At 34.9% G+C, this 17,937-nt stretch overlaps 1 protein-coding gene across 12 annotated transcripts in view; it reads left to right on the top strand.

Annotated features, from left to right (window-relative positions):
- LOC139121058 (myosin heavy chain, cardiac muscle isoform-like) overlaps positions 1-17,937 on the top strand; it is a 50,115-nt gene that overhangs the window by 18,025 nt on the left and 14,153 nt on the right. For 4 of the 12 annotated variants that reach the window (XM_070685663.1, XM_070685661.1, XM_070685665.1 and 1 more), the window contains 12 exons: positions 5,905-5,953; positions 7,378-7,613; positions 8,871-9,038; positions 10,181-10,357; positions 11,327-11,362; positions 12,872-13,039; positions 13,414-13,976; positions 14,670-14,690; positions 15,201-15,312; positions 15,607-15,795; positions 16,358-16,585; positions 16,863-17,013. In XM_070685663.1, coding sequence (XP_070541764.1) covers positions 5,905-5,953; positions 7,378-7,613; positions 8,871-9,038; positions 10,181-10,357; positions 11,327-11,362; positions 12,872-13,039; positions 13,414-13,976; positions 14,670-14,690; positions 15,201-15,312; positions 15,607-15,795; positions 16,358-16,585; positions 16,863-17,013 — 2,098 coding nt within the window. Of the gene's footprint in view, positions 1-3,164; positions 3,391-5,904; positions 5,954-7,377; positions 7,614-8,870; positions 9,039-10,180; positions 10,358-11,326; positions 11,363-12,871; positions 13,040-13,413; positions 13,977-14,669; positions 14,691-15,200; positions 15,313-15,606; positions 15,796-16,357; positions 16,586-16,862; positions 17,014-17,937 lie in introns of those variants that run through there. The other 8 variants (XM_070685668.1, XM_070685664.1, XM_070685671.1 and 5 more) reach the window with 4 other exon arrangements.

Genomic DNA, 17,937 nt, shown 5'->3' on the forward strand with positions numbered 1-17,937 from the left:
TGTTTATGGTTCTTTGTAATTTGCTGTCGATGTGAGAGTAAGATAAACAACTTACATTGATTTTTCGTCTCTAATATGAAGACCTGGAACACTATATATGATTTCCTCTGTTTCAGATTTTCTCCATGTTTCCTGAGTTCAACGTAAAGTCTAATCTAGAAACCTAGTGCGTTTCGTTCGCGTTGTGTGGCTCGCAGAATCGCAATCACACTACTGGCTACATGAGGCAAAGAAAAATTGTCGAGGCACTGTTTAAGAGGTTCTTTTCGATTGTTGTGAGAGTGGTGTGTAAAATTACTGCCGTTATATTTCTTGTGGGAATGAATAAACCTTATTTAGATTTAGGCCTTTCTAAACCCATAAATTATTGCGGCCAAAAAGTGTCTCGGGCTGCGCTGTTCAGGCGGACACACTGATAGTTTCTAACTAGAATGATGTCAGTTTCAAGCTATAGCCATATAACATAATGTAGCCTTCGCAGACCATTTTTGCCGGGACAAATCGGTAATGCAAGGAGACTTTTAACTCGTAACTTCAGAGTAGGTGACAAAATGTCATTTAAGAAACCTCGGATAGGCTATGCCTACGAATTGGTAAATGATGGTTTACTCTATTCCTGGAGCGTTAGGGAGCCGTCATTATTTACGGCCGGGGGAGGGGGTCGGAGGAATTTCATCGGAAACTCTGAAATTTCGAGAACACCCAACCATGATGAATGGCCTCCCATCCAGAAAAGTTAAATATCGATAAGCTTACATGTATTTGTAAAGTTTACAAAAACCATAGACCCTCGAAAAAAAAGTTTTTCTCGAGGGTCTATGCAAAAAACACAGCAATAGTAAATACCTTTCAAAGCCTGCTGTATCCTGCTAGATTATCATAGGTTATGTCATGACGGTTGAAAAAGGTGAAGCCGACAAAATGAAATTCAAAGTGACAACAAAATGTAGATATAAAAGCTCACGCTATAACCAGTGTCCAATCGTAGAGTATTTGTTTACTTTGAATGGGTATCATGGGGATTTCACTGAGATATGTGACAGGGCAAAATTTGAAAGTACGGGGGAGAACACGTGGGAGACTCTTGTGTGGAAAATTTTGAGTAATTGATGTGTGCAATGGTGCAGTCTGAGAAGTGTTTTCAATTTGTATATTTACTGAGTAAAATGGTCAGAACCCAAAGGGGGGGGAGCGCGAGAGGCGGGTGTCCAACCACTGGTGTTGAAACTTTTGAGAAATTAATGCTGAAATGATGCTAGCTGAGAGGTGCTTCAATTCATTTTGAACCAAAAATTGAGTAACCCCCTTCTTTCTCTCCACAAAAACCCCCGCCCCTTGTAGCTTTCAATTGAAATTTGAGTGAACCCCCCCCGATTCCTCCGACCCCCAGGCCGCAAATAATGATGGCTCCCTTATTGCGATGTATCTGGACGGAGTGTTCTGAGTTTGATTAGGATGCAGACATTTTTCGCCGTAAACATTTGTTACCCAAACAAGAAACATCAAAGCTCACAGGCTTTTGTATCTTAGTTTCGTGAATACTTCACTCTGGCCTGTGGATCAGAGATCAAAGAGAATGGTTCGCCGCGTTAGCAACTCGTTGTCAAGGTTTAGCTATCGCATCCTACATGGGATACTCATCACTTTTGTGTGGGGCTTTGCAATTGAAAATCATTTAGTGATACAGCATTGACTTAATTTTTCTCCTGAGAATGTGCTGACGTGCTGTAAGTTTTTTCAAAGTAGTCTATTCTTCGAGAAAAGTTATTTTTTGGTGCGAGCATACTTGAATATAGACATCCTTCATGCTGTAACATCCCCCGTGATTACAAATGGAATAGACCACAGGCCCCATGTGGCAAGGTCAGGTCAGGAAGTCAAGAAGTTTCCTGACTGGGATGTATCGTTTGATAAACATTTTGGTCTCAGGGAGTTTGATGTCCTGGAATGCCAGCATGATGGATAAAGATTTGCAACGTGGCTTCCCTCGGAAAACACGTAAAGTCTGCAGCAGGGAACGCGAGACTTCTATAAATAGTTGTAATTGTAAGCCAAGAGGCATTTCTTGCCTTAACCGCCGGATGAAACTCAGAAATGCTCGCGTTGCTTTCAGTTCGCGCCCAGATCGTCCGCAAATCAGTATTTTAACCCTATGAAAAGTATACGTTTTTGTCTGCCCAAACGCATTTTATCACGCTACTCTTTCTAACATTATTTTCAGGTAAGAAACCTTATATATCATTGACACTTTACATTGTTGGTAAAAGTTGCGAAGTTTCAATTCATATTGCCGTATTGGTAAAACATTTAGTAGTTGTACTACAACAAGCGTGTTTGGCTGCATCATCAAACTTTATATTTGTTCAAATTTATCATGACGACGTGGCATGAGATGTCCATAGCAGTCGAATTCTGTGATTTATGAGGCAGAGTTTATCCATTATTAACAGTACTTCGCGCAACCAAAGTGCCGTTACGTAGTAGATCTGATCCACGATGGGGGTCTCGCTGTTTGTATCACATCGGAATAAACACAGACAGCTGTTGTTCTCGTTGTAAACAATGCCCAATCAATATGCGATGCTTTGTTCTTTGTGAGGGATATTGTTGCAAGTTTGTCATGAGATATATCTCTGTTAAAGTGTTTTGGTCATTGTGCTGTTGTATTTTAGTTTGCTAGGTCAGGATGTAATATGCATACTGTTAAGACTTTTGTTTCTCTTTTCATCATCATATTTGTTTATTTATTTTTTTCAAATTTTTTTCTATTCATTTTTTTTGTTTAATAGTTATTTAGTACGTCCCCCATTATCATTAATATTGCCGTCTCTATCGCATTATAATGCATGACATGGCCATGACACAAATATAATATCTGTAAATACAACATACAGTATATCCTATCCAAACATGTATGATGAAGGCATCTGTAAACATTTAAATTAAAGTAGCTAACACTGAAAGTATAATGAATATAGTGTGCTGACCCTTATAATGTCAAGGAGGTAATGCTTGCTGTATTTACATGTAAATCATGATAGGGCCATTTCTTTCTGGTTCACCCTTGTGTGTTATTTTTGGTATTATAATCATCCAGTTCCATATGGTATCAGAAATTTGCATAACAATTCACAGCTGGCGTGTGTTATGTGCAAGCTTGTTCCATCACATAGCATTTCTATGGGATTTTATGCTTCATTTGAACAATGTGCTTTGATGATATCATGATTTTTCATGTGTAATTTTTCCCCCATGGATTTTAGGAGGTATGATTTCAAGATGAGTAGTGTTGGTGACTTGCAAGTTAACATGGATAGGACTGTGGAGTTTATTGAAATGGTGAAAATTTTACGGATTCTCGGTGTTGTACATGGAGATGATGCCGGCGTGGTAATGGAGTCTTCTAATTTTTAAATAGATTTAGGACACAGCTTTTCGATGACAACCTGATGTATCACTATCTCCTAATTTATTGCATTTGCAGTGCTTTCCAAAGATAATCGCAGATCAGAACCCCCATATATGGATTGATGATTATATCTTCAGCTTTTTACCCACACAGATGGAACAATATTTCATTTGGTGAATGGGAACCGCCAATCTTGGTACTGCAGAAAATGTGAAGATCAAATCAAAAAATGCACATCATAAATGTGCTTCAACAAACGCATATTTGTCTATTGAAATTTATTAACCTACTTAACCAAACTATTTCTGGAAGAATGTATTTAAAGTGGAGATGATCAGTTTATGCTAGTAGTACACGACTATAAAGTCACTTTAATGATAGGCACTGATTGCCCTAAAAAATCATTGCTGTATGAACCAGAACATGTATATTTGATTCATCTATCTAATTCTCAGTGTATTTTTCTCAATTATTTCTCATTTGTTTTGATTGCTATTTTTGCAGTATTGGAAAGAAATTGATGAATGCATTGGTTTTAAAACATTTCATTTGGCAGTGTTCTTGTCTGTCATTGTACATCATATGTATTTTCAGTAATGAAACATACCAATTAAAGTTTGACTTAGATTTTAATAGCAAGAATCTAAGAAAATAGATCTGAGAAAAAAGTTGGGATGTTTAATTTTTTAAAAAGCAGCCCCAGCAATGGGTATATTTATTTCCGAACATTTATGCATGAGCATAGTATATTGTGAATATAACAGTGTTAATTTCATGTCACGACCAATCAAATAGCTTGCAAATGAAACTCGTCATGTGAACTAAAAAAACCCTTTCCTCAACAAAGGTTAAAAAACCGATATTGCTAAAATAGGTCATTGAAAGTTTATAAAGACAGGTTTTTTGAACATGTATTTCATAAGAAAATCTGATCAGTGATTGAGTGTCACGCATGCCACATACACGGTTTCCATGGTGTAATCATTGCATACAGTTTTGTGCGAATTATCACTTGACAATTGAAATAGCACTAAACCCCTCGAATGTAGTGAGTTTCCTCTGTCATGTGGTGGTTTTTTATCCACAGCCCCTTAGTATGTTACAGTTTGTGTATCATCGTTGATTTTCAATTTGTTACTCATGACAATGGAATGCTGGAGTTTCACAAGTGGATTGGAACCCTGGGAGAATACCTATGTGCCAAATATGACAATGGCTTGTATTGTTCTATCAACCAAGATAGCTCAAACTATGTAACAGAAACAATGAGTCGAGAAATATTAAATTATCTTTGGAGAAATAATTTTCTTTGATCATGGTGTATTTCCATGGCTATTTCAATAGATTTTGAGAGAACATGAGAATGATATGTCATCGGTGATATAAGCATTGTAACAAGTATGAGTAGGTCTGATTCATGTTGATTGACAATTGCAATAATGGCTGCCAGGTTCTGTATTTTCAAGTTAAGCTTTTTGGTCATTATCATCCATACCTTGCGTTTACAATCCCATGGTGTTTGGATGTATATTATTTTTTTTAATGGAGACAAAAAGGTACAAATCATCCATCATATGCTATGCATATTTAAATCATATTTTCTGTATGTTAGTAATATATGGTAAATTTGTTATAAAATTTGGTACTTGGTAGCAATTTGTTATTCCAACAATATAATTATACATGTAATTTTTTATAATATTTGTGTTTCTAATCAATAGCATTTTTGTAGACTTATTTTTCTGTATAAATAATTTAGGTGCAATATGTTTATAATACTTGAAATTTTTAGTCCCTATTCACTGAAACTTCTAGAAGGGGGATATGTAGAAAACAGCAATATGAACTTATTCTGTATAACCTAGAATTGTTACTGACAAAATATTTTGAGATATCATTATTTACATGTCTCCCCGTGCAAAAAAAAGGAAAAATAGATTCTCTGATGAACATGTTATTATTTTATTGTCTGACAGGTCAAACTACATAAATATATCAATTGTTGTGATGAATATTAAATTGTAAGGACAATCATATATCACACGTTACAATTTTGCATACGACCTCACAAATGTGTACGGGTCATCTTTTCTAAATGCACACTCAGTTCATCAATCTTTGAAATGATGATCTAGTCGTTTTACCATTGTTCAAACACGAATGCAATTACACAGGTGTTTGTGTTTTAAACCAGTGTTGCAGAGATCTATCCAACCTAAAGCAGTGCTTTAACAGTGGAGGCAGTCCTTGTATAAAATTAAAATGCCATGACACTATCACCAAGGAAGTGACAACTTTGTGTTATCAATCAGTGAAAGATATATAGAAATATTAACTTGTATGAATATTACTTTTTTAAAATTCAAATGGAAAGATTTAGATGACTATTAATGTTTTGTGGCAGCAGAGTGTTGATAGAGGATTTTGTTCTTTCTGATTTCACATCACATTCACTTCCCTGACTGCTATTTAATTTTTTGCACTTTTTTGTTTAGGATTCCAGAATTAGGCCAGACAAGCACAGCAGTAGTTCCTCAACAGCAGGTAAGATTATAACTATCTCAAATATCGTACAATATTTTTAGGTGCTTTCATTTTGCTGTGTGAAATATGGAATCAGCACAGTATGAAGTTTACCTACAGCTTTTGTCATTGTGTTGCTACCAGCATGTTTTTGTCCACCACGTCCCTACATCTTAATAGACTATCGTACATATACCAACTGAATGCATTTATGAATAAACTAAGCTTGGTCTGTTCAGAAACACTTTGGAAAGGTGAACAGTTCGGAATTACAACAGAGTGGAGGAAGAAAACAACCAAAAAATTATGGTGAATTGTCAATGTGACTGTACAAGTACTAGTGTTTGTATTGAAGGCTGATAACCATTATCAGTGGATTTCACTGTGTCTTCCACTTTGTCGATCTCTATCATGTGATATACAGCAGGGGCATGGTAATAAATGGAACAGCAGCAATGTAATAGATTTTCATTCGGCCTTTTTACAAAGATAAAAATAATTTACACGTCAAATTGACACCTGATATTGAGCAGTGTCACTTTTATATTGAATGAACATGTGATGGCAGCTTGTACACTCTCTAATCTAAATTTGCATGTAGGGAATCCATATTGACAGTTTCATGTCGGTTTCCAAATGGCCATTGTCTGTGGATTCACCGATGGACCAATGGAATAGCTGTTTGTATTCCACCAAATGTTCCACCCTCCTGTATTTTAGGATTTAATTTGTAGCAAACCAGGCCGAATTCCTGTCTGACAGGATGTTGGAATCGTGTACCACCATTTACTTTTTCCACAAGTCTACGACTGGCTTTTTCTGTAAGCGTTTACAATGATCATGGGAGCCACACTGCCATGTTTTATTCTGCTCTTTCGTACATTCAAGCTTTTATTGTCCAGGTTTTGTGGATCTGTAGGCCGATCAGTTCATGGTAAATTGATCAAACTTAAAGGGGTAGACCAAATTAGTAGTTTTGGTATTGGTGGTATTGTAGTGTGTAGGGTTAGAAGTAATTACTACAAACCAGCATTTTTTGTTAAGAAGTAACACCAAAGTACAACCCTGTTATTTTTTATGTGGTGGTGGTTGATCTTCATCGCAAGCTATCTGGATTAAAGGGGTAAATTTGATGAAAGTCAACATTTTGAAATTTATATAGCAAGAATAATATGTTTGCAAAAACCTCATTGAAAATAACCAGAATTACTGATTTTTCACAAGTTTTTTTATCAGAGAGACTGTTGCTTATCAAATATGAATTAACTTAGTATTAGTACCTGGTCATGTACGGTTATACAAAATCCAAAACAGATTTCACACATCAAATATTTATGGAATCTTTGCTTTATTTAATAATACAGACTGAATTTAATATTATCAGTAGTTTTGATTAATATGTGTTTATCCAATAGCTCAATAACATGATGTGTTTTTTCCTACAGCTCAATTGAAGCAAGAAAATGAAGACTTGCGTAAAGAACTTGGTTACGAAAACCAGCAGAAGGAGAAACTGAAATCTGCCCTGGAAGCTATCCAGGAAGACTATGAGAAACTGAAACACATTGAAGATCACAACTCTAATTGGGAAGATGAGTTGCAATCAGTGCAGACAGAGCTTAGAGTCAGCAAACTAAACAACGATGAAAAACAACAGCTGATAGAATCACTGCAAACTGAGGTGGGAAACAATTTCATTGTCATTTTATATGTACTGTAAAACACTGAATTAGCTGTCTGCTTTTTTAGTGCATTTGAATTTTCATCAATATCAACAGGTTTCTAATTTAGCTAAAAACGTGTCCTAACAATAGTAAAAATGGTGAAAAGTTTAAATTAGTGGGATCTTAAATTAGCAAAGTGGTAGACTTAGCTAAACTCGTTAAAAAAGGATACTATCTAAAAACACATCATTTACAGTAATATCAATGGAAATGGTGACAACTAATAATTAGAATTAAACCATTCAAAATTTGAATTTTATTTATGAAATTTTGTGATATTTCATCCTTGAAAACTATGCTGACTTGACAGATTTTGACTGAAAATAATTTTTTTCTTATACTTTATGGTAAGCTAGCATCATCACTTTGATAGAATTTCTAAAATGTACCATGTCAGCAATGAGTCTATTTTGTCAAAATTTCCTTCACTATAAATACCAATTTTATGAGTTCGTTTGGTGTATTTTACCATGGATTGTATTTTTTGAGTGTGGATTGACAATAGTGTTCATTAAAATTCTGCTTGTAGCTCTCACCAGCTGACTCTGCTTTGTCGTAATACCCTCCATACTTTTTGTTCAGTCAGTTAGAATGACATTTTACTGATCATAATTGATATGCCACAGGTCACCAGCAGATTTCACAAAGGTCAGGCTTGTTGTATCCATAGAGATGACCTTCCTTTATTCAACACAAAGGAATCAACATCTGTTGTATGTAATATTGTTTACCACATTGATGGTACCATATTGAAGAAAATTGGGTCATATTTTCACAGACAAGTTATACTTTCATTAAATGTCACTAGTCTGCATATTATATCTTACATAGACATAAACTTTTGAATAAAGGCAAAACAAATCAGCAAATTTTAGAGAGTTTATGTTTATTATTTGTCATATCACTGAAGAATTTTGTTTCTTGCATAGACATATACCAATATTTTTGAATAAATTAAACAAATCCAAATGTTAGGTCATCAATATTTACCGATAAATTTCAATAGATAAACCTTTTACAATTGAATTTTTTGTATGGCCTTATTGTACATGTATTATGGGTATGTCAGAGTTGCCTGCAGTTCCAGGTAGCTTAAAATGGAGAGTAAAGGGTTACAAATGTTACATTTCACTGTTTGGAAAGTATCATTGCTGTCCATGAATCCTAAGGGTGTATGGCTAACTGTTACCCAGTCTGTTTTATATATCCTTTAGAACAAATCAATCCAAAATGAGGTTAATACACTGGAGAAATCAAATGCAGAACTAACAACTGAGAAAGAGGAACTTGAACGGAAATTGTCGTCAATAGAGAGTCAACTTGAAGAAGCTCAGAATGAAGTAAAGTGGGAAGAAAACAATGCGTTGTCTTTAGAAGCTCAAGTAAGTGGAAAATTAATGATGTTTGGTAACTAGATAGTATTTACAAGTGAAATTTGCTTTTGGACATGCATGAATATTATAGATAGACAGTCTGGCGGCACCCTTTTTAGATGTCTTCTTTCGGTATTTCATATGTAGGAAAAAAATCAACATATATCCGGAATCTTTTCTGTTTTCTTACTCAACCCAATGACGTTAACATTCTAGACTACATGTGCCGTACATGACAACACTGTCAATTGTATTTGATGGTATATCACAATCAGTTCAATGAGTACTATTGAGTAGTCTTTAAAAATTTGTTGTTACTCAGACACTAAAAGTGCATTGATATTTAAAATTGATACATAGGAATGGCAGGTGAAGGAAATATTATTATAATATTTGATATTCTATGAGAAAAACATTAAAAACAAATGGCATGAATACTTTCTGTACAAAAATATATTTGTGTACAAGTTGTTATGACCAGGTTGGTGTTGTTGCAGATAATGATTTGTTGGTAGCTTTAAGTTAATCCCAGTAGCTTTTTCAGACAAGTAATAGTACACCAAATCTTACACCAGAGACAAGTGAATTGAAAAAGCATAAATCATATAGACAGGTGATTTCTCATGCAATTAGTTACATTTACAGGGTCAGGAAGAGTTCTTGAAAATGAAACTGAGTCCTGGAAAGTCGTGGAAATTGATAACCCACCCACAATTTTCAAAAATGACAAGATGTGATATCATAAAAATGATATGTGATATCATAAAAGTGATATGTAAAATGATGTATAAAAATGATAAATTGAAAAAAATGATATCTGAAAAATAAGTTTTTGGACCTTAAAAAGTCCTTGAAAATTACTGAAAAAGTCCTTGAAAGTCCTTGAATTTTAAGTGACTTTCAGTGGATGGACCCTGCATTTATAATATCATGAATTTGGATAGAGAGTGGAAAAGCAACAGTCTGATTACCTGGTTTGAATCTGAAGATTGAATATTTTTCCACAGGTCGAATCTATACAAATATTAAATATGTTTCCACAGGTAAAATCTTTACAAATGTTTAATATTTTTCCACAGGTCGAATCTATACAAATATTAAATATGTTTCCACAAGTAAAATCTTTACAAATATTGAATTTGTTTCCACAGGTAGAATCGTTACAAATAGAAATTACACAACTCAGAGAAGATTACAATAGAATTTTATCAGACAAGGAGACAATAGAAGGTGAAGTATTGTCACTGACATCACAAATGGAAGAAGCTAAAGTTCCAATTGACAGAAGTAAGACTCCTGATAGCCGAGCTAGAACACCAGACTCACAGGTTAGTTGTTGTAAAATTTACAACAAATGAATTTCTATGAGAAGTATACTGTAGTCCATGCTGAGAAACTGCCAATGCTCTATCTGTTGTACTTATTAGATTTTCATTCATCAAGTTTCTACAGTGATATTAGTATAGATAATAGATATGAATTTCTTTTGCCATACTGACTTTTTTATTAAAGTGTGCAGAAAATATGATTGATCTTTTCAAATGAGAATATTCAGCACTTTCCATCTAATGAGCTTATCACAAACATTCTTTCTGTAAATACTTCTAAGCGAAGTAACTAAATCAGTCAGTATAAAGAGTTGCTCACTGTAATTGTGATATTCTCAAATTTGAGTATCAGATTTTATTTTGAAAGGTTCAGCTGCAGTGATTCATCTAGGAATTCCAAACCAGAACATTTCAAACTGTTGTATGATCAAATTACACATTGCAACACACAGTACTTGAAATCAGTCAGTGATATTAGTGTCTACAATGCTTCAGCAATTCTGTGGCAGTCCCTTCTCAAGCGTCATCTATCAGTCTTTTATTTGCTATGTCTATACAAACAGCATGGACAAAGCTTGAATGTGATTTAGAAATTTAAAACTACTTATTTCACAAGATACCATTCACAATGTTGTTGCAACCAATATCACCATCACAGCTATTATACTCAGAATGTATTTTGCATGCAAAGTTGACTCTTCATTAGTAGTGATAATGCATGGTCATAATATTTTCTTTCATATAAATCATGCGTGTGTTGATCATCAGTTTCTGAGTTGGATTTTGTCTTGGCGATTTTTAACTTATGACTACCATTACTACATATTTCACTAAATGCATTATTCTTTTTCAAATATGAGTGAAAATGCCTGCAAATTGCCATTTTCTCACTGTCTTGTTTGCCATGCTCTCTTTTTCTCTAATCATAATCTTGCTATATCTTAATTTCTCTGTCTTGGACACCATCAGGCATCGGCTGCTAGCATTTCAATATCTGAGGATAAGGTAACGATAAGTGTCCTTTTGATTTCATGTTATATAGTATCACAGTTAACACAAATGTTTGAATGTTTCTGTACAGTAGTGTAGATAATGCAGATAATGGGACAACATTATTTTAGTTTTGATGATGTATGATGGTTATTGCAAATATTTGTGTGTGTGTGTGTGTGTTTATGTAGTGCATACGTATCTATATATTAAGAGGAAGAGAAGAGAGTTTAATGTTTTTACTACACAAGCGCTATTATAGATGGAAATAGCTCACTGTTTAGAATTGTGGATGTTTACCATTGATAATGAGTCATTTTCATCAGACTCAAACAACTCTCATCATTACACTTTGTACAAATGAATATTATTATTATCATGATGAATTTCAAGCATCAAATGTATATAGACACATTCAGACCAAAGCTGTTGCAATGATGTTGCTTCTGTCAGTATATTGATGTAAATTAAACATTTAATGCTCAAAGCATGACAGGTTAATGTTCATTGATACAAAGTGGACTATTATGAGTTTTGTTTCTACCGTACATATCTGGAGATAACTAATCACTGATAGAGAATATCCATATACTTCAGACTGTACACTATGTATGCAATAGGCCCACACTTTGCTTTAATGTAATAAATTACCCCAGGCTTGAAACCAAACCCCGTTTACCTTCCCCAGTTTTTGCTGTGCTGCATAATCTCATAAACATATGCTTCAGTAAATTTAAACAAAAAGGTAGCGGAAATGACTGATGTGAATTTCACCAGTTGTTGATGAACTAGTGAAATTCAACCAGTCCAGATACAAGTAAGTATTGCTTGTGTTAACAGCGACAGAAGATTTGAATGTTGACTGCTAAAGCCAGCTAGTATATTTGAATTCAGGCTTTGCTTGCTCATCTCTGTAGAATTGATGTGATATACTGAGAGAATTTATCTGAACACTATGTGGTATTGACACTTAATTCTGCTGATTAAGTAACTTGATTACCCTGGTAACATGTGACCTGTAGTTCCAGTAGCTGCTGTCACTAGGTGACAGGGTGGCCTTCGCCAAGTAAATCTAACCTAGCATTTCACAGCAATCGATTCATGCTTGTAACTGCCGGTTAGTTGGGGTGCAGAAGAGGCAGCTCCCCCTGGTATTTGTCAAAATCACAGCCACCTTTTGTCCATTGTTATTGATCACATGTTATATCATGAACCCATTCATCTCCATTTTCAAATTTGGACAGCCAACATAGCCAACTTAGCTGGTAAAACAATAGGGCTGGACCAAAATTTGATAATGAAAGGGTTAAAATTTGTTATATGTCACTGTCATTAACTCTGGACAAATGGATTTGCCCTCTCCTGCTTCAATTGCTGCACAAATATTGCTAAGTTATCTACAGCAAATTATCAATCAAAAATCATACCAAATGTAAACTTTAAAATCAATTTGAAAATATATGAAGATCAGATGCTCATCACTAACAACTGAATACTTTTTGTACAATTTGCAAATACTTACAGCTTGCAGCTCTGAAATCAGAGGTCAAAGTTTGGAAGGAAAGACATGGTCAACTCAACACTGAAAAGAGAGTCTTGGACAAAAAGCTAGATAGTACAACCAAAGAGTTGGAAAATGCCAAGAAGTGCATCAAGAGATTGGAAAGTAGTGCTGATGCTGTGGTTTCTAAGGTAAATGGAATGTATTATAGCCAGTGATGTTACAGTACATGAAGAATAGTGTCACCTCAGAGACAACATTTCAGATACTCAGATTTTAACAGTGTAGGTCTGCTTCTTATGTGAACTCTTGAAATCTGTTGAGTTAAAAAAGTTTTCACTTTGTTTTGTCAAAAATAGAGAAACAAATTTCATAAATGTCAATAAATTTTTTCGCAATTTATATCTCTCATCTTTTGATTTGCATGTAGTCCCTTAATTCTTGAAACCAACTTCATCTATAGTCATTTTCATGAAACTGCTCAAGCTCAGGCTAATTTGTAAATTTTCACAAACAGCGACTGGTCACAAAGACTTACATGGTGATACTCTTGATATTGTTTTAGGATGCAGATGAAGTTAGAAGATTAGCTGCAATAAAGGAATCTTTGGAGCAGGAACTGAGTGTTGTCAAATCCTTGGCAGGTGTCAGGCAGACACAGTCAGAGTCATTACAGAAGGAACTGAACAATATCAGAAACTTGGCTGATGAGAGACTCCAAGAGATCAGAAATCTGCAGGAAGGACTCAAAAACACGCAGAAACTCGCCAAGGGTCGGGAGCATGAGATTGACTCTTTGCAACAAGAGTTAGTGGGAACCAGTGGTCTTGCTGAGGACAGGCATAGACAACTGGAACAACTGCATGAAGAACTAGAAACAGCAAAAATCTTAGCTGACTCGGAACACAGAGAGGTAGGAATGCTGATGGAACAGCTACAAAGCATCAATGAACTCACTGAGAGCAGAAACAGAGAAGTTGAGTCTTTGAAGAAGGAAATGGAGACGGCAACAAGATGGGCAGAAGATAAACAGCTGGAGCTACAAACTCTTGAACAAGACTTACTAGGGACACAGAGAGTAGCTGAAGGCAGACAGAAACAAATAGAGTCTTTACAAGCACTTGTGGCGTAAGTCTTTATGACTCGGACAGTGTATGTAGTCAGTCAGAAAGAAACATTTTGTGATTATTCTCAAATTGAATTCAGATTATACAAAATTTTATTCTTAATGGAAAACATCAATCAAATTTTTATCATTCATTGTATCATATATTGTCCACATCCTTCTCAGCTCTACAACCTTATCCTAAAAACTATTTTGATTCCTTTTTTGACAAATACTGCACATTTCACTGTAACAAATCATATCTTTTTATATCAACAATGGGTATTATTATTTAAAGCACTCTTCCTTTCATGGACTAATGAATCAACATTCATTCCAGATATAACATCAGTTTTACAATGGTTTACCCTAAAGTTTAAGGGTTACATTCTTAACAGCTACTTAAGAATAATGCACAATTGGAGTTGGGTTTCAAAAATCATACTAGTTTTCTTTATTGCTGAATTCTATATTGACTTATTGTCACACCAACAAATATTCCATATTCTCTCACAGTGATTCTTTGAATTTTTTCCTTTTAAGTTGACATTTAAGTTGAACTGTACACACCCAATATGTCACAAGTTAATCATTTCTGTTTTCATTAGTTCTTCTTTTAATCAACATCCTCTATTTCTTCCTTATTTGCATGAATTGTACATTGACCATGTCGTCTTCACCTCATTGGTTTCTTCCCAAATCATCCATCCAACCAGCATTGATCTCTGTCAGGCCAGGTAAACTGAATTTTACAGCTCTCATGTAGCACTAGTATTATGCTAGTAGTGTAGTAAGTAGGGTGTAGGATACTTTATTCATTGTTCTGACACTGGTGGTTGGAAATCTCTACCGCAGGTGGTGTTTACAAACTTGACAACAGTGTCTTCTTGTTAAATGCACTGTTTAGCACACTAGTCTCATATCAAATGACACTGTACTTATCTCAGCATTGTCTGTCTAAGATGTTTTCCATTTCAGTACAGTGTCAGGTACATAAATCACTGATAGGTCCCAAACTAAATAATCTGGAACAAATTTTCATTTTTCAGAAATGAGAAAAAATGTAAAAAAATTAGAAAAGTTATAAAAAGCTCAAACTCATCTTTTCTTGAAAACATTACTACACGACAGTTCAGGAATATCTGTCATGACATTGTTCTGCTCTCATTATTACATGATTTTTTTGTCAGATCTTATTATTGTAAATTTTTTATGGTAACTTGTGTTTCACAACAATTTTTGCTCAGTGACCACAGTGAAGCTAACTCAACCCAGGGACAAAAGACAGCACTGTTATTAGCTGAAACACGTTCTAACAGAGAAGAAATTGAAAGACTCACAAGAGAACTCACAGTTAAGGTAATGACTGAGACATGTTGTGTTTACACTCAGTTTTGTGTAATATTTCATGGTAGAAATTAAAACTTCAATTCAATGAAAAAGTACATTTTGTTCCATCTGAACGATGAAACCTACCTGTGACCCTTGCAATGGTAGAAAAGTGTTAAAGGTAACAGTAATGCTGTTGCCCTCGTTTTTGCAGAGTGACAAATTTTGCATAACCACTTGGATGTGATTGTTTAGCTTTGTTTTACTAACAATTTGATAAGTTTTGATTTCAATAACATAGTAGGAATTTCATTTTCTGTACAGATGAAGGAAGCTGCAGCTGACAGAGAAGTGAATGAATATTTATGTAATGAGAAATACAAACTACAAAGTGAGAAATGCAAATTAGAAGATGAATTGGCTGCCGTCAAAGATGAGTTTGAGAAATTTAAATTAAACCACACAGCTGATGACAAAATATTGAAAGCGGAGGTCAATGAACTTAAGGCAAAGGTAAAGACTTAATTTGTTCGTACATAACTCATTAGTTTTGTCATAGAGAGAATGACAACCTTGTTTCATGACATTGATTTTAATACCAGCAGTGCTTTAGGGATTAGAGCATTTACATTGAAACTTTACCAGTACAAATCATTTCAAGTTTAAACCACAATTCTATGATGCTCAGTGTTGCTAGTACTATCAGTGGGTTTTAAGAAGGTATGGGAAGACAGGTAAATGATTTAGTAACCTGGTACCATTTCCATTCACCCCTGAGAGGATTGCATTGACTTCCCAAGGGAACCCCAGCAACATTGCTGTTGTCCCCTAATCTGAAATGCATTATATACAATGGGGAACCTGGTAAAATGACTAGAGAACTCCTCCCCTAGTCTGATTGCATTGGTATACCATGGGACCCCGGGTAACAAGCCTAGGAAACCTGGTAAAATATCCATAGTTAACGTTCTATAGCAAATACACTCAATATGCATGTTCAAAATGTCCGTAAATACACATAAAATGGTTGCCCTTTGATTTGGCATTCTTATATTGCATTTTTACTTCATTTCAGCTGAATACCGCTGAAAAAATGAAAGACACGTTGAACTCTGAGATCTCTCAAATATCCCAAACCAAAGTTAACCTGCTGGGTTCTGATATCTCAGAGACCAGTGACAGACTTTCTTCTGTGAACTTTGACCTGGCATCGGCTAAAGTTGAAATAGAAAGTTTACGGAGGGAGCATGATGTCATCAATGCTGCCCTGGCCAGTGAAAGGAAACAGTGTGAAAATTTGAGGGTAAGTTAGTTCACTCATTATACAAGTTGCAAATGTGAGTTTTTGGTCGCTGTCAGTGACTTAAAAATTGCCAACGCTAAATTTATTTACATTATAGAGACATTATTTAAAAAAAATTGTCACTAGCTTGTCAGTATTGTCATCTTGGTTAAAACTCAAAGTGGAACGTGTCATTGTACTAATAACATGATTGTAGTTTTATTGATGTTTTGTCCTCTAAATATTTGGCATAAACATAACCTATCAATGTCTTGAACTTCTCATTGATGGTATTTAGGAGGAATGGCAGAAGGAACTGGCAAGTAAAAGACGACTGCAAGACAAGATACATGATCTTCAAGTTGAGTTAGACACTTCCAAGGCAACCATGGATGCCAGCAATGAATACGCTGCTCAGTTGCAACAAGAGAAAAATCAACTTCACAGAGGTGAGTAAGGTTGTAAGACAAAATGAGAGTATATCCCATATGAGCTGCTAAGAAATAATGCATCAGACTGATGATGTAGATGCAAGTGAGTTTTGTATTTGCTATGCAGGATGAACATTTGCAGGTTGGTCATTTGGTTCACTAATGTTTACAAACGTTTATTCAATATGAAAGTTACAGAGATACCTAAACTTTTCAACATTGGATGTCAACCTGTTGGCATGGTGACACACTAGCAGTCTTTCAATGATTGTGAAAAGATGCAACTTCAGATTGTATACTAATACAAAAAAAATGTACAGAACCTAAAAATCTATAGATACAACACGAAGACAACTGCATACTTTTGATATGTTGATGGTAATAATTGTGCTGGATACTCTCAAGCTCACTCACACTTTACTTGTCTGCAAGTGAATTTTCAAGGTAGAACAGGTAGATATTCAGACACAAGGTTTTACACTTACTTGTCTTTGTCAACTGTCTGTGTGCACTCATATTGAAGCTAGTACAGTAGATAAAGTTTTCACCATCTTGTATTTGTGAGAATCAAAAATTTAAATTTTCTCCATAGAGTTAACACAGGGACAGTGGCCATTTTGAATTGCAATTTCGGTAAAATGAGGTAACTTGTTTCTCCTGTACCAAAATTTGTAAAGTGATCTCTGATTTGTACAGTTTATTTTGAAAGAGTTTAAAGTTTCCTTGAAGAAAGTGTGACAAATGTTTAAGTCTTTCAGTTTCAAGGCACCTATCACCTTAGAATGTCACTGCAATGTTTATTTGCTTGTTTCTGTGAAGCAAAGTCTTACATGTGAAATTCAGATACTAGAACAGAGTTTGATATTGAAATCAATGAAAAATTAAGCAACATTAAGGCTTCGATGCAATGGAAGAGTATGATGACGTACAAAGAAGTCAACA

Source organism: Ptychodera flava, chromosome 21 (genome assembly GCF_041260155.1).
Source record: "Ptychodera flava strain L36383 chromosome 21, AS_Pfla_20210202, whole genome shotgun sequence".
NCBI classification, from domain to species: Eukaryota; Metazoa; Hemichordata; class Enteropneusta; family Ptychoderidae; genus Ptychodera; species Ptychodera flava.